The 16,806-nt window shown below is 37.2% G+C and overlaps 2 protein-coding genes across 4 annotated transcripts in view; one reads left to right on the top strand and one right to left on the bottom strand.

Moving 5' to 3' along the window:
• The window catches only part of PPP2R3A (protein phosphatase 2 regulatory subunit B''alpha), a 204,928-nt gene extending 198,094 nt beyond the window's left edge, over window positions 1-6,834 (top strand). For all 3 annotated transcript variants that reach the window (XM_040636783.1, XM_040636784.1, XM_040636785.1), the window contains one exon: window positions 4,574-6,834. In XM_040636783.1, the coding sequence (XP_040492717.1) occupies window positions 4,574-4,706 (133 nt within the window). In that variant the 3' untranslated portion in view covers window positions 4,707-6,834. The remainder of the gene's footprint in view (window positions 1-4,573) is intronic.
• A 1,792-nt stretch (window positions 6,835-8,626) lies between these two features.
• Window positions 8,627-16,806, bottom strand: part of MSL2 (MSL complex subunit 2) — a 35,250-nt gene continuing 27,070 nt past the window's right edge. Inside the window, exon 2 of the mRNA XM_008708297.2 lies at window positions 8,627-12,010. Coding sequence (XP_008706519.1) covers window positions 10,419-12,010 — 1,592 coding nt within the window. The 3' untranslated portion in view covers window positions 8,627-10,418. The remainder of the gene's footprint in view (window positions 12,011-16,806) is intronic.

The following is a 16,806-nucleotide window of genomic DNA, read 5'->3' as shown; positions in this document are numbered from 1 at the left end:
GAACCAGCCTTAATACTTTTGCCCAGAAATTGATCATCTGAAAGGGAAAAAGTACGTGGAGAATGGGTTTCTAAAGGCAACAGATTGCTAGCAAAAATACCCATTATTTCCCCTCATGCTAACAACACTATGTTAATACTAGGTTAAATAATTTGTTCTCAATTTGATACCTAGGCTAGTTTCTAGTGAATTATTTGTGAATCCTAGGAGTTCTGCTTCAGTCCTCTGACTCTGCTACTCATTCAAAAATAGCCAGTTAAATTAACAGAGAATATTTCATAAAATAATCTTCACTTGTGCCCAGAGGAATCCCAGTTACCCAAATAAACCTGGAAGTGGTCATTTAGAAGGAATCTGTTAACTCTCTCCCTCAGGAATTCCTAGAGAACAGGATAAAGTTTGGACTCTTACCATTCTGACTTCAGTGACTTCAAAAGGACTTCTGCACCCTCACCATTTTACTCCAGCCTTCCCTGACAACTTGAAACATCATTTCACAAAGAGCATTAGGACATCAGTTTTTATTTTGAGCTCATTTTGAGCACCTAGTGCCAGGCACTATACTATACATAGCCCAAGGAAACTAGTGAGTTGGAAAATGGACACTTTATACTCAAGTAGGAAAGACAGTCATATAATTGTGAAGGAAACAGAGTGAACCAACAATGGAGAGAAGACTTGCAATTTAGGGTGCTGAGGAAATTTCCTGAGGTGTTGAGAACCTAAAGATTGAGAAGGAAATAGTTATGAAAAAAGCAGGGAGCAAAAATATTCTAGGTAGAGGGAGAAATATATGCAGTGGCTCTGAGGCAGGAAACAATGTGTTGGGGACATTTTAAAAGACTACTATGGCTGGAATATAATGAGAAATAGAGGAAAATGTGGCTGGAGAGATTCATAGGGGCCAGATCATGCAGGGTCTCAGGAAGCTATTGAAAAAGAATTAAACAAGGAGGTAATATAATCCCACTTACATTTTTTGAAGATACTAATCTTCAGATCAGTAGTGGTACAAGAATAGAAGCAGGGAGACAAATAAGGAAATCCTTGCAGACATCTAATAAGAGAAATGGTGGTGGGGATTAGGGATGCATGTGTCATGATGAGCACCGGGTATTGTGTAAAAGTGATGAATCACTGCATTATACACCTGAAACTACTATTACATCGTATGTTAACTGGAATTTAAATTTAAAAAAATTTTAATGGGGCACCTGGGTGACTTAGTCAATTAAGCATTCGACTCTTGATCTCAGCTCAGGTCTTGATCTCAGGGTCATGAGTTCAAGCCCCGTGTTGGGCTCCATGCTGGGCATGGAGCCTACTTAAAAATGATAGACAGACAGATAGATAGATGTGGGGCACCTGGCTGGCTCAGTTGGAAGAACGTGTGACTTTGGATCTCAGGGTCATTAGTTTGAGCCCCACATCGGATGTAGAGATTGAATTAAAAAAAAAAAAAAAAGATGGTTACTCAGGCACTGGGAATCAGGAAACTTTTAAATGTCATTTCAGATTAAAAGATGAACACAAGTTAACCCAAGGGTAAGGGTCACCAAAGAACATGTACAGTGGCATTAGGTCCCACGACCATAACCCATTTTGACAAGGTAAATAGCCTGGTATGGCAATAGCAAAGGGTATGTGACAAGAGTGAAGGCAGGAAGACCAGCTGTTAGAAAACTATTGCAATAATCCAAGCAATGAAAATACAGTGCCCTGAACTAAACCAGTGGCAATAGGGAGGAGAGGCAAGATTGTGTCCATGTATTATTTTAAATGGTAGAAGAGACTGACTGGATTGGAAGAAGGGAGGGCAAAGGAAGAGAAACTTGGGATCACTGGATTTCTCGCTATAAGTGAGTAGATTATGGTAGAGCCAGATATGTGGGAAGATGAGTTCAGCTTTGTATATATATTGCCATAATGGAAGAGCCACAGAGTAGCGGTTGGATACATGGCAGTCTCCAGGTTAGAAAGAGGCTGAGGCTGGACGTGTACAATTTAGAAACTATAGGTAAAAAAGTGGTGAATAAAGCCTTAAGAAAGACTGTCCAGAAAAGTACAAAATAAGAGGGGCGCCTGGGTGGCTCAGTCGTTAGGCGTCTGCCTTCAGCTCAGGTCATGATCCCGAAGTCCTGGGATTGACCCCCGCATGAGGGCTCACTACTGGGAGCCTGCTTCTTCCTCTCCCACTCCCCCGGCTTGTGTTCCCTCTCTCACTGTCAAATAAATGAATAAAATCTTAAAAAAAAAAAAAAGTACAAAACAAGAACAGCTTAATCCGGAATCCTAGGATGCACTGACATTGAAGGGGCAAGAGTTAGAGCAGGGTTTCTCAACAGCACTGATGCTTTAAGCTGGATAATTCTGTTGTGTGGTGTTGTCTAGCACATTGTAGGACGATTAGCAGCATCCCTGAACTCTACCCACTAGATGCCAGGAAGACCTACTCAGTTGTGACAATCAAGTATGCATCCAGGCATTGCCAAATGTCCCCAGGAGGGAAAAATCACCCCCATTTGAGAAACACTGAGATAGAGTAGGAGAAGTCTCCAAGACACTGATAAAAGGTTCTGAATGAACTCCCTCAATCCAGAAGATTCCTCCTAAGTCTCTGTGCATAGTACTGCTCTTGGTGCCTTAAAAGTACGAAAGAAATGAGGGTGGCATTCCACTATAACCAACCCACAGGGTATTGGAATATCTTTATGTACTATTTTGGATCAAATCCATTACTAGAAATCCCATTTCTGGTATGAGGCCACAGTGGGAAAAAAGTCTTTTGTAAAAATTTTATTCACAAATGACACACAAAATATCTGACCCTGCCCCCCAATACAGGATTACATGTCACCATCCTATTCCAATAAGCCCCAGCACTTCTCTATCATGAGAATAATACCTAACAATTTCCAAGAGTTTATGATTTAATCTCCACTTGACCCTTATGAGGGGTAGGAACTGCTATTAACTCATTAGTTGAGGAAACTGATGCACAGGGATAAGTAACATGCCCAAAATCACCTGAAGTGATCAAACTGAGACTGGAACCTGACTTTTCCAAAGCCCATGCTCTAAGGCTGTAAAACACTTTACCATTATTCCATATGGCCTCTATTAGGATACAAGGTCGTGAGGAAGGAGCTAGTTCAGTCTTTTTCACCATTGTGTTCCTAGCATTTGGCTCATGGTTAGAACGGAGCTCACATATTTACTGAATGAGTCTCAGTTCAGGCCTAACTTATTCACAGATCTGCACTGAGATGTTTAAGACCCTGAGAGCTCAGACAGTAAGTCTGGGCACCAAGAGGAAGAAAATGTCTTCCACTCTTGACAGGAAATAAGCAGTCACAGTATCTGATACTGCAATGCTAGAACTAACTTTTTGAGAACTTTGTTCCAGAAACGGAGGCTCAACCATCAACCTTGCCTCACTTCCATTAAAGCAGTACCCTCCCTAGGGCCTCCTTATCCAGCAGACGCATTACATTGAGGCCTCAAGGATATGGGGGAAGAGTGGAAACAAATTAAGTATAGAATGGAATATTTCTGCAAAATGAAGTTGTAAATAATTTTTGACAGGATCAAAAACTGGTACTCAAGGGTAAGTTTTCCAAACATCAGAGAGGCTTTTTTAACATTCTCTACTCTCTATTTAAAAAGGCCTTAGAAAGTTGAATAGGTATTACCTCTACTACTGGGCATACCTGCCTCAACATATTTTTCATTAGCCAGACCTGGTATCTTTTTGATGAAGGGACTATATGTCCAGAAATTTCTGCACAGATACTGTGTAAAGTCCTCGCAAAGGGTGAAAAGTTTAAGCCAGTGATACCAAATACTGTAACAGATGTTGGTAATTATCATGTATATTTTTCTGGGCCCCGATGTAGCCTCAGCATATTTATCAATTTAATATTTCAAGCAACCATCATTCCCACTAGATAAAATATTTTGTTGTCCCTGCCTAAGTCCACCCTCAGGGATAGCCTGGAAGATAATGGAACTCAGGGGTTATCAATAACTTCTAAGGGGAATAAGCAAAGGAAATATACTGGGAAGTTCTGTAAAGAATGGAAGGAAGGAAATCCATGGCTTTAATCTGCTCTGTGTATATACTTGCACATCTAAATGTGCTTCTTGGAAACCATTGGAAGATATACAGCAACTTGTGGTGAGAATGTTCCCCACTCTGCATGGAAGCCACTTCAACGAAGGCATTCATATAAAGCTTGTACTTTACGGACCTCACACCCACCCCCAATCCAGCCCCACCCATAATATGCTCTCATTCCCACCAACCCTCCTAGGGGAAACTAGATACAGCACATTTTCAACAAATTCTAACATGAACTTGAGCTTTAAGGAACAGGGAGAATAGGCTTTCTGTTCTAGATGGAAGCATTTTCTCCTCCAGTGTGGCTTAGTTGTTTATAGCTGTCATTTAGCAACTGAGGCTACTTTTTTGCAAGCTGGTGTCTTCAGTCCCGTTTGCCATATTGCCTCGTATCCAAACATTGACATTAAACAAACAAAAAAATCAGTAACTCACTTTTGTTTGTTCTTTCAGCTCCTTTGAAGATTATGAAACAGAGGAACCTGTCTCTCCCTCTGAAATTGGAAACAAAGGCAATAAAAGTAAAATAGTAACCTCAAGCCTTGCAGAGAAATGTGGAAAGCTTCAGTCAGTGGACGAAGAGTAGTTGCCAATGTCTACATGAGAGATACGTATTTTAAATGTCTTTTTCTTGTGGAGATGCTCCAGTTTGCATACTGCTTTTTAAAGCCTTTGATTTCTGCAAGTGTGTATCTGCACTAGGAACTTCAAAACATTTTTAAGCAATAGGTCTGGATACACATGCTCAATTTGAGGGACTCCTCCGATTTGCCTCAAACCTTTTCCTCCAAATACAGCGATATACACCACCTTCTAAAGTCTGTGAATCAGCACTCTTCACCCCTGAATGTACCAAGGATCTCTCGGGGACAGTGCCAAGCGCAGATCTCTGCACAAAAGCAGGAGTTGCCTCTGTTGTCCAGCATCCTGAGGCCCCTCAGGGCTCCTATGGAGCCCAGAAGAAACCTTCACTTGCAGAAAACTTGAGTCAAAAACATCCTGGAACTTAAAAAAGCAGTTAAGGGCCTCCAGAAGTGACTTACCCCTGGTAATAAAAGCACTGCCAAAACATCTCAGAGACTTTTTAAATATGTGTACTGGAGTACAAAGATCTTGAACTTACTTGGTTTAATGTAATTTCACAATGACCTGCCAAACTGCTAGTCACTTTACATCCTCAGGTATTGTAACCACTGGGCCTTCCAACCTTGCTGGCAAATTCTGAATTATCTCTCCCCATCCTGACTGTGGATCTTATATAAAATAATGATGAAAAAACTTCTAAGTACAGAATTTGACTTATACTTGAAAAAAAAGTTTCCTTTTATCTAACGTATGTGGAGAATTACTGAATGACTTATTAATCCCCAAATTAGTTGATACCCCATCTGTACTTCCTATTAGAAGGCCTATTTGAAGACTTAGTGACATACGAAAATTCTTACTAGATGTATTCCTTTCATCGCTGAATATTAGACTAAGCCAACAGTAAAGGCCTCAATCTAAATATTATCCCTTCATATTGAAAATGAACAACTATTTCAAATATTCCATCACCTCAATATTCATCACAAAAATGGAAGAAAACAGTGATGCCACCCATAAAAGGAAAGCTGTTTCATCTGTACTATAGTGGTAGATGTGTTCATTACAGAATTCTACATTTTTTCAGCAAGCCACAGTGCAGCCAAATCCTACAATATCCTTAAAGATAAAACTGAAAATAAACTGAAAAAGGATAGACATTTCTAACGTAAGCAAAAGAAACCCCCAAGAAACTTGAACATCCATCTGTGTCAAAGTCATCCCTTCTCCCCTGGTTTTTTTGCTTTAACCCCAAATCCTAAATGTCAGAATAGTGTCCCTTGCCACCCTGCTTTGGTTCCCCCTTACCAATGTGAAAGTCAAAAAACGAAATAATCAAACCTTAGGCTATGGTAGGCAAAAAGTAGAGGTAAGTGCAATTTAGGAAATGTACCATCAACTGGTACAGTAATAGCAGTTTTTTTTAGTATCCTCTGTTGCCTGTTATTTTACTTTTCATGATCAGAATTAATCCTCCATTTAATGGTTACAGAAAATGATAAATATTAAAACTTGCTAATAGTTCAACATACTAAAAGCTTAAAAATGACTAAATTTTTAGGAAACACTACATGTAATAACCTCAACACATTAGTAAATTAGGATTAAAATTATTTGTGATATGTGAAATTTACCATCTATTCCACCCATCCTTTACCAGGGAGAGAAAGCAATTACTTTTTAAAATTTTCAGATAAAATATTAAAAAGGTAATATCTTTTTTAAGAAGCCAGATATGGTTTAAAGGTTTTATTATCCATAATGATCTAAACTATTTCTAAGACTCATCAGCAAAAAGTTAAAAATTTTAGTTTTCCCATATACATTTGGATTTTTTAAATACTATTTGGCTTTTACCTTTTTACCTTGTGTCTCCTTACTGAAATCCTCTTGCTTTTACTTTGGTATTTGGTTTCAAAAGTCTGTAATTATTATAAAAAGTTACAGCTACCAAGATCATTCCATTTAAGATAAAGCTATTTTAATTTAGGTTACCCAAAGTATTATATTTTCAGACATAAGTGTGTTCTTAAGAGTTGAATGCAAGAAATGTGAATTCCGAAGAACTAGGACACTATATATTTGACTTTCTGGTAAAGATTTCACTGAATAAAATCATTACTGCCCTACTGGAAATTTCAAGTTTTTACAATATCCCAGGCTGCTTAATAAAAATTAAATTGAGGGTTATCATGGTCTTAATGCTATTCAATGAAAAATGAGTTTCATAGCAAAACATTAATTGCCACAGTAATCAAATTAATGAAATTCTGTGTATTTTCCCTGCATCTTATCTATGTCATTGTGTACGATTCATAGTGTTTATAAAATTCTAGATTGATCAAATGAGGTAAGTCATTTGCTCAACTTGGAAATGTTACAAAAGTGTGTTTGGGTGGAGAAACCTGCATGATTTAACTTGTTTTTGTTTTTCCCTTTTTGCAAAACTAAATAAAGAGACAAGTTGTCAAATATGAACCACATTCACTAAGATAATCACTACACTTTTGGCTTTATTCACACTTGCACCTCATTTTTATGTTTGTAAGAGTAACATTATAAACAAACTTGAGTTTCAAAGAATAACTCTTTGAACCTCTGGGAAAATCATAAAGGAATACCTAAAGGGGTAACACCACCTCATAACTGAGAAGTGATTTCCTTTGGGGGGATAAGGAAGAGGACTAGATATTAGGAATGAGAGGTTCACAGGGATCAAAAGGGACTTTAGCTTTATATACTTTTAGCCTTATAAATATTCTCTTAAAAGAATGTGTAATTGATTGTTATTCTGGTACCTAAAACTTAATTTTTTAGAAAGGAGGGAAAAAAGTTAAAATATCATCCAAGTATTAGATTCCAACACTAACTTAGTATTTTCTAAAACATCTTATATTTTATTTTTTAATTTTTTAAAAATTTTTAATTTTTTCATCTGTCGTAAAACTTTTACTTTTCTTCAGCAAGGTCACCGTAGAGTTGTTTCAAGAATACTAAGAACACAGTAAAATAAAAGGAATTCTTTATCCTAGGACCATATTGTAACTCTGCACAGAAATGTAGACTTAATGAAGCTAACAGATAAATCGCCAGTTCTAACACTTCTATCATTTGATTATGTATGTTAACAAAGACTCAAAAGAATGAAAATGTGTCATATTAGAAGTTATTGTTCTGATGGTTTCAAATCCTGATAACGTAAATCCGATTACTGCAGTAAGAATTCCTCAATCATCCCTAATTAGCCATTGGTCAGCATTCCTAAATTAACTCATGGTATAAAGAAAAACAATGCAAAAATCAAGGCACTGTAATTAATTATTCTTCCCCAAATGTATATAATATAGGCCATTCAGAGCACACTATCCCAAACTCCTCAGTATTCTACAACATAGAATTAGAAAACTAACATTTATTGATAGATTTAAGGTGTAATACAGGTTTCCAAAAATGTGGCAGTGAGAATACCAGCATAAAAAAGAGAAACTTGTGCTAAAAACAACCTGAATTAATCATTGGCAATATTACATAACAATCAAGGCCCTCACATACTAATGATTTCCGCTTTGTCTATATTGCCAACCTCCCATGCATCAAAAAACACAAAACTAAAATTATCAAACTTGGGAAGCAATAAAGTATTCTATGAATTTTAAGATCATAGTATTAGGAAAGTTTGGGAGATTTGCAAAATATATCCTAATCATCCATGTGTACAATCTCATTTCTAGTCATTTTTGCAGTGATTATTAGTGAATAAAGAACAGATTTACAAGTTTATATAGCAGGGCATCTGGGTTCAACACAAAGCTGTTACAAACTTTAGGCAAATACATGTTTCATAAGACACTGCTAGCACTTAGAGGAAGTAAATAAAATTCCAAAACTTGGAAAGCAAATAAAGACAAGACAACTAAGAAGCATTTTCCACCATTTACTCTTGTTATCAAAAATAGTTCAACTCTTCTTGCAAAACAAAAACAAAATAGTACATACTGGACACATACATCACATTTTTCTTCCTATGGCTTTAGCCCACCCCCACCCCACCAAAGAGACAAAAAAAAAAAAAAAAAAAGAAAGAAAGAAAGAAAGAAAAAAAAAAAAAAAAAAGCCCAACAACAACAAAAACAATTCTACCTGACCACATTCACAGAAAATGACACCAGGATACACTACAAAACAGAAGGAGGTGTCATCTGCTCTGTGTCCAAAGGTTTCTTCTCCATGTCTTGTACTAGGTGAGTAACCATCATTGAACATGCTGTGTGCCAAATCAAAACATAACTTCAACGTATGTCAGATCTCATGAGAGATGGTGAACGTAGTAGAAATTGGAAATTTTCCAGCAGTATTTCTCTTTAAATAAGCACTGTCAAAGCAGCAAATCTTTTTTTAAATCGTAAGGTCATTTCTTTACAACCTAGTCAGTCCTTGTTGTATTTGGGCTGTGCTCTTTCAAGCAACTGACTAGATTTCCCTTCAACAGAATGTGTGTGACTCACTTGTCTTCCCCATAAAAATTAAAGGGAAGACATGCATTTAAACTGAAACATAGTTTGTGCTTTACATGCAAAAGAGCATTCTAAAGAAAATCCTCCTAGCTTCAAACCTACCTAAATGCACAGGCTTCGTAAAAATGCATTTTTTATTTGGCCTCTATAAAGAAGCCTTCATAATGAACAGCACCCCAAAAGAGAGAAAAGGAGCATATTCAAAATAAAGTCTGTGAAACTATTAGAGGAAACAAACAAAAAAAATCAAAGAAGTGGCCAACAGCAATAAATATAATGCATAAACCTGGGTAAGTTTTGGGGCATTATTTCAAAATTATTTTAAATAAATCCCAATTTCTAAATAAGAATTTTTTTAATTTTTTAAAAATTCTGTCACATCCTATAGTCTAAATTCAATTACCTTCAGACTAAAACTGCACTTCTCCACTTCATTTATCTAATTAGAACATTGCTAAAAGTGAAGGACTTTGAATTTTTTCCCCTAGAAATGAGTTGGACATTAACTATAAAATTTACTCAAACTCAGAAGGGTTTTATAGCATAAACAGCTAAACATCTGCAATCCTGACAGAATTTCAGTTTGTTCACTTTTCAAAAGACAGATTTCAACATTCTAATGAGGGGCAAATTTTCTTTCATAATACTGCTGATTTAAGAACTGCTACATACACCAGTAGCCAATTTTCATGATCAGAAATGGTATTATGTCAGCACAAAGGTTGAGCTGGACACATCAGCTTTTCAACAGGAGAAGCATCAATGGCATCTGAAGGCAGCACTGAGTCTCCTGAACTAATGGCTACTTTTTCACAAAAAATTAGCACAATCTTTATGGACTGACTAGATACCACTTCCTTACATTTAATCATAAACTTTGATTATGCACAAAGCATGACCATAAACAATGAGGTTAATGTTATTTTCCTTGCCAAAGTTCATTTTGTATAAATCAGTTGCATCAGCATTTGTTCTCAAACTATGAGGTTCTGTAAGAACTAAGGACATATAGTTGTAAGGTTACTCCTCCATTATCTGCAAACTATTTCCCCGACACTAACACATATAACTTAGCAATGAAAACACTTGATACAAGTGATCTATATGCAGGAGCTCCGGCAAGTTAAACCAACAAAACCATAGCTGCCGTAAAACTGTAGCTATTTCCCTACCAGAGGTAGGTTTAAAGACCCACTGATTTAACAGTCGAATCTCATGTCTATAGCTTCATCCAAACTTTTATCATCATGTGTACTGGCAGCTAAAAACGTTGTTACTGGGGACCCTGTGACATTAATTACACTGGTGCTGGTACTAGCATTGCGCACAGCAATGCTAGTCACATTAATGCCCAAAGTGAGCCTGGTCTGCTCCAAGGCCTTTTCTGGCACAGCAAATGCCTCCAGCTTCTTCTCCCCATTGGCCATATAGGAGTTTTGGCAGCCACGACATATACAATCTAAGCAGGCTTTCCGGTTAGAGTAGCAAGGGCAGCGTTGGCCGCGGCATGTAAGAACACTTGGATTTTGAGTAGCACGCCCACATTTACACCCTTTCTTTTCCTGGGGTTTTTTATACACAGTCTTGGTAGGACTTCCTGGCATAAAATGGTGACTAGGAATCTTTTCCTTCACGGTTTTGTCTTTTTTAAGAATACCTGGCTTGGTTTTAGAGTGAGATTTCTTGGATCCATGTTCATGACTCTTTTTCATGCTTTTAGTAGATAAAAGTACAGTTTTGCTGATTTTGGGTGTTGTGCCTCCATTGGGAACAGTTGCTATAGGTTGAAGAGAAATTTTGCTCTCCCGTTTCACTGTCACAGGGGCGGATGCCCCCAACGTTGGGCCTCGGATAATGGTAGAAATTGGAAGTGGCTGAACTTTCTCACTGTCACTTTCTGATCTGGATCGTTTTCTATTCAATTTTGCTACTTTCGGAGTTGCTGCTGTACATGATAACCCATGAAGTGCAGGACTGGTGGACATAAAAACATTATGGCTAAGAGACTGGGAAGAAAGCTGCAGAAAAGGTCCATTGGATACAGTAGCTTCCAAGTTGGGCTGCAAATTAGGGCAACAAACCTCTGTATTTGAAACAGTTTCTAAGCTGCGAAGCACTTCCTCAACACTCAGTAATAGAGAGTCACCAGGTTTTATATCTTCACTGAAACTGCAGATATCAATGCCTGTGGAGCATAAGTCAGTGGCTACCGTGTCACAGACAGGTGGCAGGCTGTCAGACAGATCCTCAGTTTTTATGTCAACAGTGTTACATACATCAATTGTGTTTGAATGTTCGGGTGAAGGAATATTTATACCAAATCTATCTATTGAAAGCCCATTATAAGTCGGCAAACCATTGATAACAGAACTGCCAATAGCAATGCTGAGGGTGCTTTCAGATATCGGAGATAAACTAGCTTGAGGATCAGCTGTGGGTTCTGAGGTTGAAGGTAAAGGGGAATGTGTTAAACACAAAGTAAAGGATGAATCTGAGGGTTTTTCTGTCTCCTCACAAAACAATGATCCATCATTAAGCAAAGCCAAAATATCAGAAGAACAGTCGACTGCTTCTATTATATCCCGTGCCAATGTAGTCTGTGTGATATATTCACATAGTTTTTTGTAGCAGTTCACTAGGATGCTTAACTGCTTGTTTTCCTCAAATTGCTCATAGTCTTTGCACCAGCTACATGAAGGTTTCATCATCATTTTCTTGCCTTTACAAGGTTTGCAGACATAATGTTGGCAGGTGGAGTTGGTGGGTGCAATAGGATCTTGTAGCAAATGTCCTAAGAGGGAAAAAGGAGGAAAGCAAAGATTTTAGTAAAATAAATTTATGATTTCATACACTGAAGTTAAGATGAGATTATAAGTAATCTATTAAAATTGAGATGTGTTACACTCACCAGACCCGATAACAAAAAATGTATCTTACACGAAATGGAAAAATACTCAATAGCGCACTTCACTTCCATGCCATATTCCCCATTCCTTTATCTCAAACCAGAATCTTCCTTGATTCTGTATTTCTCTCCCAAACCGTATGTTCTGGTCCACTTTCTTATCCTCTTCTCCAAAGGCTATAAAGAGTGTGAAGATCAGTCACCAAAAGCACAAACTTGGCTTAACCCTTGGAACCTGAACCTAACACAACACGGTAATGCTACAATGTACTGACAAAATCATACTGTTTATTTTGTATTAAACACTGGGAAAAATGTATGAGGAAGAGACACACTTAGTTCCTACCCTCATTAAACATAGTTTAAGGGTATTAATCAGTACAAAGGCATCTTCACCAAAAAAAAATGTAATTTCAAACCATTTTATTATATATACTAATCTAAAACTGAGAAGATTGAAATGTTATGATGAAAAAGAACTATGTTCATTTATCAAAAGAAAAAAGGGAATAATACATTAAACTCAAATTCTACAGAAAATCAAAATGCAATGACAAAAAAGAATTATGTTTAAATGTATCTAAAGGGAAAAAGGGGGGGCATACCACCAGACTCAAATTCTTCTGACAAAATACAAAATTACCCTAGTCACAAACCACAAGTATCCTAAATACAGCAATATAATATAAAAGTGAAAGTGGTCTCCCAAATTATAAATGACCTGTGTCGATTATGTACCAGGGAAAGAGAAAACAACTAGACCCAGTCACTATTTCCATCCTACTCCACAAAGAAGCAACTGTTCTTGGTTCCCAATTCAGGAAAACAGTAATAAACTCAAAGTAGCACCTGTTTCTCATACAAAATTATGTAATTAAGACTCAGGCACAGGAAAGAAGATACTTCGGGCTACAGCCAAGTGAAATCAGCAAATCCTCTCCCTTAAAAGCAACTAGAAACCTGAAAATTTTTGATAAAACGAGTCATTTTCACAACCAAAGACATAAGACCACTGGAGAAGCATTTATATGTTTCAAAAACTGCTCAATTTCAGGTAACAACAGTGAGAATCCGTGGTGTTCTAGTCTGGGGCTGCCCAGTTCTCCCCTTCCATTCAGTTCCATCAGTGTTACCCTGAGGACCAAAAGCTGCCGTGACAGGAGGCTCACTCCACTTAGTGCAGAGGATGATGCAGGGCCCCAGAAATATGATCACTGAAAGTGACTTCTCAGAGGCTAGCCAGCTGGAGAAGGCAAACAGCACAGTTCTTACTAGCCTGAGGTTCTTACTAGCCCAGGTGAAACAGGCCATAAACAAGAACAATTTACCCCAAGATGATCTAACTCAATGAAATCTTTATAAGAATCCCAGATGTCTTTTTAAAGAAACTGACACACTGATTCTAAAATTCTTATGGAATCAGAGGACCTAGTATAGCCAGAACAATTTTTTAGAAGTGCAAAGTTGGAGGACTTACACTACCAAATTTCAAAATCTTCTTTAAAGCTATAGTAATCAAAACAATGTGACAATGGCAAAAGGATAAGCGTATCAATCAATGGAAGAGAACAGAGTCCAGAAAGAAATTCTTACATTTATGGTCTACTGATTTGTGTGACAAGTGCCCAGATAATTCAACAGTATTTTCCGCATATCATGTGGGACCATTTGATATCCAAAAGCCAAAAAACAAACAAACAAAAAACCCAACAACTACTTAGATCCTTACCTCACAACATGCACAAACATTAACTCAAAATGCATCACAGACACCTAAATGTAAAACCTAAATTCTAGAAGAAAAACACAGAAGAAAATCAGGACTTTTGGCTAGGGAAATTGTTAGATGTGACACCAATGCACAATCTACAAAGGGCAAAAGTTATAAAATGGATTTCCACAAAATAAAAAATGTATGCTTCAAAAGACACCATTAAGAAAATAAAAAGACAGGGGTGCCTGGATGGCTCTGTCCGTTAAGCATCTGTCTTCAGCTCAGGTCATGATCCCAGGGTCCTGGCATCAAGCCCCACAGCAGGCTCTCTGCTCAGTGGGGAGTCTGCTTCTCCCTCCCCCTCTGCTCTATCAAATAAATAAAATTGGAAGGAAGGAAGGAAGGAAGGAAGGAAGGAAGGGAAGAGGGAGGGAGGGGAGGAGGGAGGGAAGGAAGGAGGGAGGGAGTGAGGGAGGGGCTAATCCAGTCTGGGAAAAAGTATTTGCAAATCATTTATCTGATAAAGGACTTATAACATGACATATCAAGTACACTTCCTACAAATCAATAAAAAGACAACTGAATTTTAAAAGTGGGCAAAAGATTTGAATAAACATTTCACCAAAAAGACTGAGTGTCTAATAAGCACATGAAAATATGCTCAGTATCATTAAGGAAAGTAAAACCTTACCACACTGCTTACACACCTATTAGAATGGATAAATTCAAAATGGACAGACAGTATACCAACAGTGGGTAAAGATGTGGAGAAACTGGAACCCTTCTGTATTACTAAGAGAATGTAAAACCGAAAATCACGCTGGAAAACAGTTTGGTAGTTTCTTAAAAAGTTAAACATACATTTACCATACAAACCAGCAATTCTGCTCCTAGGAAGAGGAGCTTTCATCTCTCAGAGAAATGAAAATATACGTCCATATAAATGTATGTGAAATATGCATAGCTGCATTATTCACAACACACAAAAACTGGAAACAATCCAAATGTCCATCAACCAGTGAGAAGATAAACAAAATGTAGTACATTCATACAATGGATTACTATTCTGCAATTAAAAGAACTATTAGTACATGCTACAATACGATTAACTTCAAAAACATGCTAAGCAAAAGAAGCCAGATGCAGAAGAGTACATTACTGGATTATTTCATTTATATAAAATGCCTAGAAATGGCAGAAAAGCAGAACTAGTTGTTGCCTAGGGCTGGGACCAGGAGCAGGGATTAACTCTAAGTGGGCACAATGGAACTTTTAGCAGTGATGAAAATGTTCTAATACCGTATCAGGGTGTTGGTTGCACAACCCTAAAATCTTTTTTAAAAAACAAAAAACAAAAAACAAACAAAAAAAACCCACACACACACACAAAAACACCTTATGCACCAGTAGTTATGAAATCCAACCTTCTACCTAATACAGGAATTCTTAGAGTACCCTTGACTTTATTTAAGGCAAGATGTAGGAGGTATGAATATATAGATACATATGTATGCACTTAAAAGAATAAAACATAAGGTTAAAGAAATACTTTACCTATTGGGAAGGAGAGACTGAACAAAGTAAAAAAGAAAGGACCAGACTGACTATTCTGGGTTTAATTTGTTTTGTAGCTTTTAACTCTCAAACCATGTAAACATTTTACATAATTATACAGCTAACTAAAGTTTTAAAAGAAACCCCTAGGGGCACCTGGGTGGCTCAGCTGGTTGGGCATGTGCCTTCGGCTTGGGTCATGGGAGCCTGCTTCTCCCTCTCCCTCTCCCTTGCTTGTGCTCTCTCTCTCTCTCAAATAAATAAAATCCTTTATTTATTTCTTTAGAAAGAAAGAAACCCCTAAAAATGAAAAGCAAAACAAGTAACTTTAATTTTATATCAAATTGATGGTATAACCATTCAGAAATTAACTATTTTGAATGACTTTGTAACACAGAAAACTGATTCTAGCATCCTAGTTTTGTTCTTCGGCAATCACATTGGTGGTGGTAGTGTTGACAGTTAATGTGAAGGTGTTGATGTCTACTGTGGGATAAAGTAAATGTTGTGTCCTGGAGAATCTGGATTTTTTTTTTTTTAGTAGGAAGAAAGAAATCAGAAGATAGAAAATGTTAAGCAAAAAATCCTGTAGTTCTGTATTTCAATTGGATTTTTCAGTATGAATTTATGTTTTCACCTTAAATATGCATATCTCCCAGCACAACACACTGACAAAGCCTGGAAGCAAGGGACTAACCCTAGTAGCAATGAACTCAGATAATGGTACTGAAAAACAATTTCCTGTTCAAAAGAATCACAACTTCTTGGAGAAGTAACTGATCCCCGATCTGTGACATAAATCAGACAAGATGAGTTTTGATTACCTTGTTATACCAGAAAGCAGGGAAACTATCAAAGATCAGTACTGTGTTAAAGGGACTCAGGAGAAAACCTGAAGAGGTTTCCGTTGGCCAAACCTAAGAAAATCTGAGCATGCGTAAGTGCAATGGAATGAAGCGTACCTAAAAAGTTCAAATCTCTGAGTTCATGGATGGATGTAAGGGAGGGAGGGAAGAAGAAAAAGAGGAAGGAAGGAAAATTTATTTCAGGATGCCAGTCAATCAGCTCATTAGTTTGAAAAGTGGTAAATAAAGAGCAAGCATCAAGTTGTTTATTCTGATTTAACTATGTATGAACTATACCACCAAGTAACCCAATCATAGATGAAAAGTTTCTCTTTACAGAAATAATGCAGCTAATATGAAATAAGATAATTTGAATGTCATCATTTTATAACCCCTAATGATTTGCAAATTGTACAAGCTAAGTTATAAGTAAGGATTGCCTTCATTCTGTCACTGATCTTTTTTTCACCAGTCACTTCAACCAAAACTTCCCCTGAACTACCAAGCACCTTAAAGGCTTTACACTGTACACATCTTTGTATTTCTCTCTTTAGGAGAGTATGCCTAAT

Source organism: Ursus maritimus, unplaced genomic scaffold (assembly GCF_017311325.1).
Source record: "Ursus maritimus isolate PB19 unplaced genomic scaffold, ASM1731132v1 scaffold_20, whole genome shotgun sequence".
Lineage (NCBI taxonomy): Eukaryota > Metazoa > Chordata > Mammalia > Carnivora > Ursidae > Ursus > Ursus maritimus.
The sequence above is the reverse complement of the archived record's forward strand: the minus strand, read 5'-3'. Positions and strand labels throughout refer to the sequence as shown.